Source organism: Lampris incognitus, chromosome 6 (assembly GCF_029633865.1).
Source record: "Lampris incognitus isolate fLamInc1 chromosome 6, fLamInc1.hap2, whole genome shotgun sequence".
NCBI classification, from domain to species: Eukaryota; Metazoa; Chordata; class Actinopteri; order Lampriformes; family Lampridae; genus Lampris; species Lampris incognitus.
Window position 1 is genome coordinate 17,259,910 of NC_079216.1, and position 15,860 is coordinate 17,275,769.

The 15,860-nt window shown below is 43.8% G+C and overlaps 1 protein-coding gene across 1 annotated transcript in view; it reads right to left on the reverse strand.

The window, feature by feature from the left end:
* immp2l (inner mitochondrial membrane peptidase subunit 2) overlaps window positions 1-15,860 on the reverse strand; it is a 212,578-nt gene that overhangs the window by 170,009 nt on the left and 26,709 nt on the right. The window contains exon 3 of the mRNA XM_056282002.1: window positions 13,843-13,946. Within this exon, the coding sequence (XP_056137977.1) occupies window positions 13,843-13,946 (104 nt within the window). The remainder of the gene's footprint in view (window positions 1-13,842; window positions 13,947-15,860) is intronic.

The following is a 15,860-nucleotide window of genomic DNA, read 5'->3' on the forward strand; positions in this document are numbered from 1 at the left end:
CGGATTTCCTGATTAGTGTAGATTATAAAAGTCATTAAACATTTTTCTTCTATTGTGTCAAATACAAATGTCTGTGGCAAAGATCATCATGTTAAAGTCACATCTTTTGGATCAGAATCAGAATACTTTATTCATCCCTGAGGGGGAATTGGATAATAAAATAAAAGCTAATTTAACTGTACATATGCTGGCTTTATATGCTAAATGATAATGGATATAGTTTTCCACACACACACCTAAGGACAATTTAGTACGGCCGAATCACCTGACCTACATGTCTTTGGACTGTGGGGGGAAACCAGAGCACCCGGAGGAAACCCACGCAGACACGGGGAGAACATGCAAACTCCACACAGAGGACGACCCCCAAGGTTGGAGTACCCCAGGGCTCAAACCCAGGACCTTCTCGCTGTGAGGGGACCGTGCTAACCACTGTGCTACCGTGCCCAAAACGTTATATAGTAACTCTAATTGTTCTATTAAACTCAGAAATGGTACTTCTGCAAGGTTTGACCTCAAGCGAGATCTTAAACAAGGTTGTCCAATCTCACCTTATTTATTTCTTTTAGCTACTGAAATCCTTGCTGATCACATCACTATGAATAATTTAAAAGGAATTTCTGCTGCAGGAAGAGAGATCTTAATTAGCAGCTAGCAGATGACACTACTATTTTTCTAAAAGACAGCAATCAAATATATATATATATATATATATATATATATATATATATATATATATATATATATATATATATATATATATATATAAATCAAATCAAAATCAAATCAATTTTATTTGTATAGCCCAATATCACAAATTACAAATTTGCCTCAGTGGGCTTAACAGCAGCACAAACAGTAAACAGTCCCCCAAACCCACCTGGGGATTTTTGGAGGGTATATACCCTCCAAAAACTGTTTACTGTTTAGGTCAATAACCACTGATGACACATACACAACACAGGATGAAAGGTAACACAACAAAGAACAAACCAAAAGGTGCATTAATACTGATGGATTCATGCCCAATGTTGCTCTTGTTTACTTTCCTTGATTTTCATTTGACTCCAGATTTCTCCAGCCATTTCTATACGATTTGGTTTCGTTAACAATGTCCTTTAGGGAACACACAGGCAATCACCTTTGTGTGCATCAGATTGGATGCATCGCAAGAACTTACAAATGCGTTGACATTTAAGCATACATACAACTATACTAAGAATTTTGAATATCTAGAATATCAAGTATACTTGATATTTCTAGATATTGCTACTATTTTCTACTAGGAAAATAATAATATATATGTTTGTACAGCAAGCATTATCAATATGCTGTATAAGTGTGTGTGATATATATATATATATATAATAGATAGATAGATAGATAGATAGATAGATAGATAGATAGATAGATAGATAGATAGATAGATAGATAGATAGATAGATAGATATACGTATTTGATGTATGTCCTTGTGTGTGTGCTATGTATATAAACATAAATCTGCTGCATTTGTGTGTGTGTGCGTGTGTGTGTGTGTGTGTGTGTGTGTGTGTGTGTACGTACGTCCATGTAAGCTGTATGCGCTGGTGGCTGAGAGGACACTGCCTGCTGTTAACACAGACCATTATCCTGTCATCCCACTCACACCACTGACAGATAATGACACCATTACAGCCACCAACCCGGAGGTCAACCAAGCCCTCTCTCCTCAAGCACACCCTCTTAACCTCCGCCGTCTTTCCATCCATCATCACTTACACAACCAATCCTTCCCTCCCCCCTCGTTTCTCTCTCTGAATCAACCCCCCACAAACACACACCTATCTACGATACCTACAACTCATTCACACATAAGCTGGGTCTCCCACCAGGTCATTTTCAGTGAATTAAGATCTATCAAAGTAAACAAGCCGAATAAAAATGTCATGTTTGGAAGAAAAACCTCCTTGGTGTCACATGTTTTTGCACTTGCTCAACAAATGATGCAGAGCCATATGAATACGTTTTATAATATTGCTTGCTATGCACTGAATGGTGTATATTATGTGTGCTTACCATGCACCTGTGCAGAAAACTACTTGGCTGAACGCCACCACCTATAATGAATACTGGTGATACGCTCACGGTGTCTGACTTGACATGGAAAGGGAAGCGGGAGGAAGTACACTTTTTGACCGCACTACACAAGCTACCCCAGCTCTCACCTTTGTTGAGTTAAAATAAATACGGTCTTTTATTGCGAAAGAAAAACGACTTGAATGAATTCGTTATCGGACTGCACATCAGAGTCTGCTCCTCAGGTTACGGTGGCTCGAGCACAAGCTGCTGCTATAAATGAGGCTTTTTCTTTTGTCTTTAGAGGCATTCTTCCAGAAATTGGTGGAAATACACACACACACACACACACACACACACACACACACACACACACACACACACACACACACACACACACACACACACACACACACACACACACACACACACACACACACCTGTGTGTCTTGAATGTTCACGTTTCGCAGCCGTATGAAATTTCCCTTCTAATCTACTTGACAGGTGGATAGGATAATGAATGTGTTTAATGTCCAAGGGGAAATCAGAAGACAGTAATACACAGACAGTCACAAATACACACAACCGCCTACTCACTACATCCAGTCTTAGATGATTACCCTTCCCTGTTGCTCATTGTGCAGTTCTTCTAATCTCCGTGATGATTTTTGTTGTCACCTGTGTGTCAGTAAGCCTTTTTTTTTAGTACTTTCTAGAATTCATAAAAGCTTCTCTGTCACTCTGTACGGTAATGTAATGTACTGTACTGTACCGCACTGCAATGTAATGTATTGTAATGTAATATAATGTACTGTACTGTACTATAATGCATGGTGATGTAATGTATTGCACTGTACTGTAATGTACTGTACTGTAATGCAATGTATTGTACTGTAATGTAATTTACTGTACTGTGATGTAATGTAATGTATTGTACTGTAATGTAATGCACTGTCCTGTATTGTACTATACTGTAATGCATGGTGATGTAATGTATTGTACTGTACTGTACTGTACTGTAATGCACTGTAATGCACTGTACTGTAATGCACTGTAATGTAACGTATTGTACTGTAATGTAATGTACTGTCCTGTAATGTACTATACCATAATGCACTGTGATGTCATGTATTGTACTGTAATGTAATGTACTGTACTGCATTTCCTATTTTCCACAGTTTGTATTATTTGTGAGACTCATTTGTAAAGACAAGGATACAGAACTTCTTCCTCAACCCCTCCAATTTCTAGAGAGTCCTGGTCCTTCCTCCACTTTACCCCTAACAAAATGTGAGCTTCTGCAACTGAGGAAGAAAAAAAAAAGAACTCATACCTATTAAGTGAAGAAAATACATTTATATGTGCCAAGTGGCGATGGCTTTTTTTCTGAAACACTGTAATCTTTAACAATAACAGTGTGTGTTCAATGTCCTAAATGGGAATAGAGCCCCGAACCTTGCCAGAGTTGGTGTCATGCTCTATCTAATGAGCCCCCCCCCTTTTTTCTCCCCAATTGTATCTGGCCAATTACCCCACTCTTCCGAGCCATCCCGGTCGCTGCTCCACCTCCTCTGCTGATCCGGGGAGAACTGCAGACTACCACATGTCTCCTCCGACACATGTGGAGTCGCCACAGGCGCCCCGACCAACCAGAGGAGGCGCTAGTACAGCGTCCAGGACACGTACCCAAATCCGGCTTCCCACCCGCAGACCCGGCCAATTGTGTCTGCAGGGACGCCCTGCCAAGCCGGAGCTAACACGGGCATTCAAATTGGCGATCACCATGTTGGTAGGCAACAGAATAGACCACTACACTAGAGCCCTAGAGTTTCCCTTTTCACGAAACCCTTAACCCTGAACACGTTAACGCCTTGCTCAACCCACTGAGATGTAGGATTATTGTTGGTGAAGTTGTGAGTCAACTGGATTCTATCTAATCAGAAAGCAAATAAACTCGGCTCTAAAAAAAACCCCTGCTCTGCTCTTCCTATACGAGTCTTGTTTCAAAGAAAAGGCGACGCGACGTCAACAGCGCCGCGGATGCAGATGTAAAGCTTATAAAAGCTTTCCACGGCTGCAGAGTTGTCAACGAATATTCATATTTTGGTGGAACTTCTCAAGATAGACATCCCCTCCTGAGCCAAGATGGCGTCCCTAAAACCCCCGCCACAAACGACGACAAACCAATCCAGGAGGAGAGTCTATTCGTGTCTCATGATGCCAATTTGTTACCTAGGTGAAGCACTGCCTACCGTCCCCGGGAAAATGATGTTTCGCAGAAATCTGTTCTGAGGTTGCTCTGATGCAAATGGTCCTGTACACGGCAGAACATAAAATCAATCAGGTTTGTAATGGTCTGCCGTGAAAGCAAGAAAAATATCCATGGCAGCAAAGAGCTCTACACGCTCACTCAGAAACACAGTGAATCATTTCCCTCCGCCAGAAAACGAGGACTACTCTGTAAATAAGATATTACCCCACGGACTGAAATATTCCCTTGGACAATTTGCTTTTAAAATGAGTGCCAATTATAAGCAGGAGTCAGTCTCCCCTGCAGTGAAGCTGGATCACATTTGAAATTTAAATCAAGAGTGAGATTTTCGCCAGATGATAGGCCAAGCTTTTTTTGGGAGGGTTTAAACATAATCCCTCGTGATCAGGGCGGCCGATACTGCTCCATTTCACACGTATGTCTTAACCATCCACGGCTTTAAGAAAAATCTAGATTTTTAGTTTTTTGGGCAAACCCTTCCAAGGACAACCAGACCAAAATCCACTGAGTAAAATGAAGCTGGGAATTCCATAGGAATGGCAAGGACAATCTAAATAATCAGGTTCCCCTCAATAGAACGTCTTGGGGCCAAAGTCACAGAACATCTCTGATACCACCACATCGATTATTTCTATGTACTGTCCTTACGACTACTGTACAACACTGCAGCTCCAAATTATTTATTTATTTGTTTGTTTGTTTGTTTGTTTATTTTGGAATTTTCGCCCTTTTTCTCCCCAATTGTATCTGGCCAATTACCCCACTCTTCCAAGCCGTCCCGGTCGCTGCTCCACCCCCTCTGCTGATCCGGGGAGGGCTGCAGACTACCACATGCCTCCCCCGATACATGTGGAGTTGCCAGCCGCTTCTTTTCACCTGACAGTGAGGAGTTTCACCAGGGGGGCGTAGCACGTGGGAGGATCACGCTATTCCCCCAGTTCCCCCTCCCCCCCTGAACAGACATCCCAATCGTCCAGAGGAGGCGCTAGTGCAGCAACCAGGACACATACCTACAACCAGCTTCCCACCTGCCGACACAGTGTCCGTAGGGATTCCCGACCAAGCCGGAGACAACACGGGAATTTGAACCGGCGATCCCGGTGTTGGTAGGCAACGGAATAGACCACTACGCTATCTGGATGCCCCCAGCTCCAGATTATTAACCAGTACACAAAGTAGACATTTTTTTATTCTCACTTAACAAATTTAGGGTAAAATCACCATTCAGCACCAACTGAACAGTCAGTTATCAGACAGGCGCAGAAAATAGTGTGTGACCCCTGTCAAATCCTTTGCTCTGAATTTCAGCTCCTACCCTCTGGCAAAAGATCAGGGTCTCTCTGTATGGACTAATCCACCATAGACATTCATTGCTGCCTATGCTAAATAAGGTTCTTAACACAAATAGGTAACAGGAGTTGTTGGCTTCAGGGGTTGAACGGTATGGCTTCACTGCAACCACATATTAAATGAGCGAATAATGAAGCTGCGATAATGTGAATGTGTAGATGTAATGTGCGATCACCCGTTGATGCTTTCGTGATGTTGCTTGTGAAATGTCTATGGAACAGCAGTACTGAGAGTACAGGACAAGTTTGCCAGATAGCCTCTTAAAGTGACTCAAAATCAGCAGCATCACACCAGAACCAAAACATGGTCCTTGCAGGTGTTGCCATCTTGGGGTTAAATATGGAAGTGGGAGTTGTCCCCTGCTGTCTTAGCTCCCCACCACCGTCACACACTTAGTGACTGACGACCATCAACGGAGAACATTTGGGTCTAAGGTTGAATCAAGAACACTATAGACATGGTACATATGGGTATTATGTGGTACTGATACTGTAACACAGTCATTTCATGTTCAGTTTTCAGTTGAAGTCCAGTTTAGGTCCACCATGGGATCCATGGGGTTGAAAACCTCTCCATAGTGAGAAAAGTATGTTTCCATTAGCAGCTCATCAAAAAAACAGTAGCAGCCTAACATAGATGGGCCTGGAAATCTTTAAAGAGGATTCAGCTGAAGACCACTACCAGGAGAGGCAGAGACAGAGACATTTTGGAAAGGTTTTACACTGTCATCAACACAAAAAGGGAGACTAAGGGGTGAGGCAGAGGTGTAAGAATGGTGAGACTGGGGTGAGGCAGGGACTCTCCACAGTACAAGCAGATCAATAGGCTTTGCCACTCATATTCCAGAGCCCGGCAAAGTAGACGACAAGGGACAAAGCTGGCATGAAAGAGAGAGAGAGAGGCAGCAAGATAGATAGCGGGGGGGGGGGGGGGGACTTTGCCAAAGGTGAGTGGAGGATTGAGTGGAGGAGGTGAGAAGAGATGTGGATGAGGGCTGATTAGCTGGAGAGCTTGGAGGGGATGGATGGCACATGGCGCACAGCTGGAGGCTGGCAGAAAGTCTCTAATCACACCGGGCTTGTCAATGACTCACACAGGTCAGCCGGCTAAATCTGGACAAGAATTACAAGAACACACGGGTTCGGCTCGGCTGTGGAAGATTGCTCTGCACTGTGAATATTCGAAAAGATCGGAAGTTGATGAAAAGCTTTAAAAGGGCTTAAAAGTGCTTTTCCCCCCTCTAAATGTTTGAGAGGATTTACTGAAGAAATAAAGTGAGATCTATTTCTTTAATAAATATTCTTGGGAGTCCAGGTGGTGTGGCGGTCTATTCCGTTGCCTACCAACAAGGGGGATCGCCAGATCGAATCCCCGTGTTACCTCCGGCTTGGTCGGGTGTCCCTAGAGACACAATTGGCCGTGTCTGTGGGTGGGAAGCCGGATGTGAGTATGTGTCCTGGTCGCTGCACTAGCGCCTCCTCTGGTCAGTTGGGGTGCCTGTTCCGGGGGGGGGGGCTGGGGGGAATAGCGTGATCCTCCCACACACTACGGCCCTCTGGTGAAACTCCTCACTGTCAGGTGAAAAGAAGCAGCTGGTGGTAGTCTGCAGCCCTCCCGACCAAGCAGGAGGTAACACTGGGATTTGAACCGGCGGTCCCCGTGTTGGTAGGCAATAAAATAGCCTGCTACGCTACCCGGATGCCCACAGAGGAACTTTACCAACAGACAGTACAACATCATGAGCTAAACGTCTAGTTCAACCATGTTTTTTTTCTGTTTGTTAGTGGAAAAGCTGCTGATCCAACAGTGCTGGTGACTGTTTCACTGTACTGGGATTTACAGCAGTTACTAACTGATATCTACTGTATTACTTACTGATATCTACTGTATTACTTACTGATATCTACTGCATTACTTACTGATATCTACTGCATTACTTACTGATATCTACTGCCTTACTAACTGATATCTACTGCATTACTAACTGATATCTACTTCATTACTTACTGATATCTACTGCATTACTAACTGATATCTACTGCCTTACTAACTGATATCTACTGCATTACTAACTGATATCTACTGTATTACTTACTGATATCTACTGCATTACTAACTGATATCTACTTCATTACTTACTGATATCTACTGCATTACTTACTGATATCTACTGCCTTACTAACTGATATCTACTGTATTACTTACTGATATCTACTGTATTGCTAACTGATATCTACTGCATTGCTAATTGATATCTACTGTATTACTAACTGATATCTACTGCATTACTTACTGATATCTACTGCATTACTAACTGATATCTACTGTATTGCTAACTGATATCTACTGCATTGCTAATTGATATCTACTGTATTACTTACTGATATCTACTGTATTGCTAACTGATATCTACTGCATTGCTAATTGATATCTACTGTATTACTTACTGATATCTACTGCATTACTAACTGATATCTACTGCCTTACTAACTGATATCTACTGTATTGCTTACTGATATCTACTGTATCACAACATCCATCTATCCATTATCTGAACCACTTGTCCTGCTCTCAGGGTCGCGGGGATGCTGGAGCCTATACCAGCAGTCATTGGGCAGCAGGCGGGGAGACACTCTGGACAGGCCATCACCCCCCCCCCACACACACACACACATCTTTGGACTGTGGGAGGAATCCGGAGCCCCCGGAGAAACCCACGCAGACACGGGGAGAACATGCAAACTTCACACAGAGGACGACCTGGGACGACCCACCAAGGTTGGACTACCCTTGGGCTCGAACCCAGGACCTTCTTGCTGCGAGACGACTGCGCTAACCACTGTGCCACCATGCCGCCTGTATCCCAACAGATGCCAGTCAAACACAAATGACCAAGCTCAGGATTTTAGCCTGAAATACCTTTTCCCATATTTCTTAGTGTTAAATGCCAAGTAAAACCGTTGGCTGTTATAATGGCTATTATAAACGTTACGCCATGTGTACAAAATGTAACCAAAGCTGCATTTTGCTACTTGAGAAACGCTGCCGAAGTTGGGGCGTTCCTCTTCCCCAGAGACACTGAGAACCTCATGAATGCATTCATCACTAGCAGACTGGACTACAGTAATGCCTTGTTCTCTAGCCATCCCAAAAAGGCAATTCAGCAAGTACACCTCGTACAGAATGCTGCAGCAAGAGTTTTAACTGGTATCCAGCCAGGGTCAATACCCCCCCCCCTTTTACCTTTACAGGGGTCAGTAACCTGCTCTGAAACCACGGAACAGCACACTAGCAAACAGACATGCACATACCTACCTTAACGTATGTGGCCCATTTACCCGAACCGGAGTTTGTACTCACCCCCCCCCCCACCCTTTCTCCCCAACCAATTTTTTTTTTTTGGCCAATTACCCCACTCTTCCCAGCTGTCCCTGTTGCTGCTCCGCTCCCTCTACCGATCCGGGGAGGGCTGCAAACTACCACATGCCTCCTCCCATACATGTGGAGTCGCCAGCCGCTTCTTTTCACCTGACAGTGAGGAGTTTTGCCAGGGGGACATAGCGCGTGGGAAGATCACACCAGCCCCCTCCCCCCAGTTCACACAGGCACCCCAACCAACCAGAGTAGGCGCTAGTGCAAGCGACCAGGACGCATACCCACATCCGGCTTTCTACCCGCAGACATGGCCAACTGTGTCTGTAGGGACTCCCAACCAAGCTGGAGGTAACACGGGGATTCGAACCGGCGACCCCCGGTTGTAAGGTGCATTGCATTATTTTTCTTTTTAATGATTATTTTTTTGGCATTTTTGCCTTTTGTGAAGTGGCAGACAGGAAACAAGAAGAGAGAGAGAGAGAGAGAGAGAGAGAGAGATATGGATACGACATGCAACAAAGGCTGGAATTGAACCGGGGACGTTGCGGTAATGTGGCATGTGCTGTAACCATTCGGCTACCGGGGCATCCCTTAATGTAAATTTTTCTTTGTAGGAAATATGCTATATGAATAAAGTTTTATTGGTTGATTAACCTTTCAAATTTCCCATATAACTCCAGGCCCCGACACATAGAAGCAGTTGACGGATGACTCTTGTCCTGATAGGATGTGACAGTGAAGGAAAGAGAGGTCTAAGAGGTTGGCTGCTGAATGTATTGTGCAATGCCGGGAGGATTATCTGCACATGCATGCCCGTGAGGAGCAGGTGGTGGGTTTCTGTTTTTACGAGGAGCCTCTGACATACATATGTGTCTCCATTAGGGAAGCAGGGGAGGAAGTGGTGAAGTCCTAATGAGTAGCTGACAGTTCATGTTCACAGCAAATTACAATCGTCCCCCCAAAAAGGCCTCCTTTACAAGCTGTCCTTCCTGAAGGTCAGTGTGTATAACAGACTTCTGCTGGTGTCTGTAGTCCACGCTGCTGCTAATTCAGATGGCGAAAACAACTCGGGGGATGCAGCAGCGGGTCGAACCAGCAGCACGCAAAGGTTACCTCTTTTATTTTGATGGATGAGGCTTGTTGAAGTGTGGGGTGGAAAAAAAGATCCCCACCACCACCACTATCATCCCATACCCACTGCACAAAGTCAAAACATTTTCAAATATTCAGTGTTGTCTACCCAACAACTAAGATCAAAACATAAATGTCAACAAAGCTGTACTCCACTATAAACGGCTGAACGTTTCTACACTATAGCTACCAAATGACTATAGCTAACACATGAGTATAGCTAACATATGACTTTCAACTAGACCATGTCACACATTGGGTGAAAATTATTCTATATTACAGTGAATATTATATCATGACTTTCTACTACACAGTATTTAGTGCTGGACAATAAAATGCTGCTTTCTCAAATAAATCTTCCTCCATTTTGAAATAAACAGTAGTTGACAGGAGTCATTCATTTTCATTTGAATTTGGTGGAGTTCTTTTCATATTTAACAGCAAGCATATGACCGATAATGGATTACCTAATCAAGTAGACATTATTCTACCTAAGCTAAGCTACCTATGAGCCTGAGTAAGGTAGTGTTTGATTGGCCTGCACAAAACTTCCCCAGAACGTACTGCCAAAGGGCCACCTGTGCAGCTCTCCCACCATTTCAAGCTTTGAGATGATTTTCAGCCCAGGAGACACAAGCAACCATGTTCCCATCAAAATGTTAATTGGACTGTAAGCCAACTTTAAAAAAGTCAAAAAACTTCATTATTTGTGTGTCAGTGTTTTAAACAAATCAAGCAAACTGTGCACATAGAACTAATTGTCAAAAAGACAAGAGAAAAACAGAAAAGAATTGACAAAATCTAGTTTGATTCCCTTATTATCACATAATTTCCTTATCCACGAGTGGGTAAGGAAATTATGTGATTTAAAAAAAAAACTTTTGTGTGATATTTGAGTTATTTAAAACCTCAAAATTTGCTCCAAGAGCAACTTAAAAACTTTACCCATTTTTGTGAGTTTACTACTATGTAAAGGTGAAAAATCATCTAGGGCTTGGCTGATGTAGGGACCAAGTGATGTAAGCGTAACCGGATAAACACAGCTGCAGACAATAACATTAATGATGGGTCCATTTGATTTAGGTGTGACAATGGACAAGCATTGACAATAGTTAGTAGTTTTGTCGATGTTTGCTCATTTGCATACCTAGATCAAACTGACCCATTATTAACTCCATTATCTTCAAATGTGTTTATCCTGCTATGCTTACATCACTTGGTCCCAATATCAGCCCACTACTTATAAATTATTTTTCACCTTAAGATAGCAGCAAACTCACAAAACGGGTATAAGGTTGACATCAAAATAACAGAGAACAACATCATGGCAGGTAAATCATAAGCAATGTCCAAGTGATAGTACTTTCTACATAGTTAAAATACATAGTGTATACTGCATACTATTGGGGCATGCTATTGATTCACTGAATGCAGTATGCATTGCATACTGCACACATTAGACCTGACATACTCGCATCCTTTGTAGCACCAGAAGAAGAATGTTGTTGCTTTCTAATTAGAGGAACTTTGTCCCTTTCACTTCGTCCGTTTCAGTTCAGCCCGAGCACTTTATTAATGCTATAAACATATTGTAGCGAATTTGGGGGGCAACCACAGGAACTGTCGCTGCCGGGACGCGAACCCGTGCCTCCCGCACCGCGGGAGACATCGCTGACCAGTCGTTTGCAGTGTGGGAGCCATGGGTTCACATCCCGGATGCGGCATCCCGAGCTGCCCCCTGAATTCGCTACATAGGTGTCAGAAGTGGGATGGTGAGACAGTAAGGCCATCAGAAGCGTATGTGCCCAGAGGCGTGGAGGAGCTGATATGCTTAAACGCGGGGACGCGCTTCCCGAAGGAGGGGGGCAGTGTAACGTGCATGAATAAGTAGACACGTTGGCCCTTGGCTAGCAGGTCGGACCCTTTAAGCCCAATTTATGCTCCAAATGTCGGCTAGCCGACATAAGAAAATGTGTCGTGTACACGACAGCTCCCATGACATCAAAATTGCCGAGAGACATGTCTGCTAGCCGACAGTTGCAGTATAAATTGGGCCTTAGTCGAGCGGTCAGCGATGTCTCCCGCAGTGCGGGAGATACGGGTTCACGTCTCAGCTGCGGCAGTTCCTGTGGTTGCCCCCCAAATCCACTACAATATTTTACATTTACTACTGTAACCTATTTTTCTGGACTTGCCTGTTAGTGATTTTAAGTTCCTGTTATAAGCTGTTGCCAGAGTATATGCCTTGAGCTCTTATTTTGAAGGCTGAAGAGAGGGCGGAAGTGCTGTACGTAGTGTTGTTGCTGTGGAGTTCTGTTGGGGAAGAGTCCAAATAAAGTGGTCCTAGTGTGAAAGCGGAACCTCCGTATTTCCACATGTTGCTCCTCAATTATCTCAGAAGACAGCAGCAAGATGAGTGAAGTCTTCGTGCACACACCGCGCCGGGTTTCCGACACGACGAAGCTCAGCCGTTGCTAGATGAGGCTAACTGAGAAGCTAACTGACTCTCCGAACCTTTCTTGTCGGTAATTTAAACGTCTTTCTTTTGCGGGACGTTGGCACAAGCATCCCACCGCTGCCACCAATGTAACCGAGGGTTTGTAGATGTCGCCTATACTGTATGAAACTATAAAATAACAAATACGGAGGTTCCACTTCCACACGAGGACCACTTTATTTGGATTCTTCCCCCAACAGAACGCGACAGCAACAACACTGCGTACAGCACTTCCGCTCTCTCTTCAGCCTTCAAAATAAGAGCTCGAGGCATATACTGTGGCAACAGCTTATAACAGGAACTTAAAATCACTAACAGGCAAGTCCAGAAAAATAGGTTACACTACATTTGAATTTGAAGATGCAGGCTGCCGCTCCTCCCACTTCACTGTCTACAAAATTGATTTGTAAAATGTTCCACTGGCCGGTTGTTTCCATGGAAACTACAACGGTGAAAAGAATTATGGGATGGTTTTGATTGTTTGCTGATCATAAACTACATACGTAATATTTTCATCCATGCACAATTCATGCAAACACCTTTCATATAATAAATACAATTTGCATACTAATATCACACATGCTAAAATCTGTATGCGACGTCTGTAGTATGAACAACTGGGACACAGCTATAGTCTGTTGACAGGCTTTCCTCCTCACAACTTTAACAGCTGTCACTTGAGGGACTGTTTTGAATTGTATTGTTTACAATCCAAGTGGTTGGGCATGTTTATTTCATAAAACCCAACAGCACTTTATACTCACTAGCAATGTTTATTTCCCATTTGTAAACAGAACTAAAATGATTAACTGCTGTTGACATCACAGTTAAATGATCTTTTTTTTCCACTAAAGAAAAGCCACTTTATTTTTGTCATTGTATGGTTGTTTGGTTACAATGAAATGTATCTTCTGCATTTAACCCGTCCTATTGTATAGGAGCAGTGGGCAGCTGCAGCACCCATCTGTGCCCCTGAGCAAGGCGTGGCAAGACGAACTGGAGTTGGTCCCTGGGTGCTGCCTGGCGGCTGCTCACTGCTCCTAGCTACACAGCTAAGATGGGTTAAATGCAGAGTGAAATTTCCCCACGGGGATCAATAAAGTATCTCAAAATCAACCCCCCCCCACCCCACCCCCCCCAAAAAAAATTACAGTTACTCACACTATGGAGACGATGTCACCACGTTGCACCTGGTAGTTCCTCACACTCCAGCGGTTCAGAAGCACCACATCACACTCTGACACACCCTCAGGGTTCAGGACAGGCTACACACACACACACACACACACACACACACACACACACACACACACACACACACACACACACACACACACACACACACACACACACACACACACACACACACACACACACACACACACACACAGAGGAATGAGTTGTGATGAGTCCAACAGCATAAGGAGAAGTGGGGCAGCACTAACCAGACTTGGTCTAAACATAGCTGAGGTCAGCCGAAAGTCACCCACCATATGGTCTCGCTGAGAACATTTCAAAAAGGGTTTTATTGAAAACTAACACGTATCTTCTGGAACCTGGACACACGCGGGTGTAAATCTAATACACACTCTGGTTAACACTATTACTCCAAAGCAGCGGTCGGGAACCTATGGCTCGCGAGCCATATATGGCTCTTCCGGTGACGGCATATGGCTCCCAGACAATTTTGAGTTGAAAATTATTTTTTTTTCAAAAAAATCAGTTTGGAACTGATTTTAAAATACTTGTGATATTTCTTAATAATACTGTGTCATTTTAAAGTAAACAGAAATTAGTTTTGAAGATAAATTTCACGGGTCACGGGTCACCCGTGGGTCGGGTCGGGAACCAATGGCTCGCGAGCATGTCCGGGTCATTGTAAAGGTGAAGAAATCAATTTTATCAGATAGCCAACTAGTTTATCCGCTTCAACCCTTGTAACGGAAAGATGGCGAAAAGAAAAAAAGAAGATGATTACCGTGCATTCCAGGCTGCGTGGACAGAGGAATTTGCATTTGTGGAGAGAGCAGGATCTGCGGTATGTCTAATATGCAATGATAAAATTGCATCGATGAAACGGTCAAATATAAAGCGGCACTTCGATACGCACCATGCTTCATTTGCATCGAAATATCCAGCGGGGGACAGCAGGAAAAGGGCATGCGAGGAGCTACAGCGGAGAGTGCAGACGAGTCAGCAGCAACCACGTGTGTGGACCAAGCAAGGTGACGGGAATTCCGCTAGCTTTGCGGGGGCTTTGGCAATAGTAAGGAATGGAAAGTCATTCACAGATGGAGAGTATGCCAAAACATTCATGCTTGATGTGGCCAATGAACTGTTTGATGACTTCCCAAATAAAGACAAGATAATCAAACGAATAAAAGACATGCCCGTCAGCAAGAACTGTGCACGATCGTAGCATCATGATGGCAAATCAAGTCGAGGAAACACAAATTAAGGACATAAACGCCGGGACATACTTTTCTCTCGCGTTAGATGAGTCAACAGATGTTAGCCATCTATCTCAGTGCAGTATCATTGCCAGGTATGCTGCAGGTGACACACTGCGTGAGGAAAGCTTGGCTGTTTTGCCAATGAAAGGGACAACAAGAGGAGAGGATTTATTCATGTCTTTCATGGAGTTTGCTAAAGAAAAAAAACTACCGATGGATAAACTTATTTCTGTCTGTACTGATGGTGCACTCTGTATGTTGGGGAAGAACAAAGGATTTGTAGCGCTTCTCCGTGAACATGAAAAGAGAGCCATCCTAAGTTTTCATTGCATCCTGCACCAGGAGGCGCTTTGCGCTCAGACGTGTGGCCAGGAGCTTGGTGAGGTGATGTCGCTGGTCATTCGAGTGGTCAACTTTATTGTTGCCCGAGCTTTAAATGATCGCCAGTTTAAAGCTCTGTTAGAAGAAGTTGGGAATCATTATCCCGGTCTGCTTTTACACAGCAACGTGCGTTGGTTGTCAAGGGGGAAGGTGCTCAGCCGTTTTGCAGCTTGCCTGAGTGAAATCCGGACTTTTCTTGAAATGAAAGGCGTCAAGCATCCTGAGCTAGACAACACTGACTGGCTCCTGCAGTTTCACTATCTCGTGGACATAACTGGCCATCTGAACCAGCTCAATGTGAAAATGCAAGGTATTGGAAATACAATCTCATCCCTTCAACAAGCA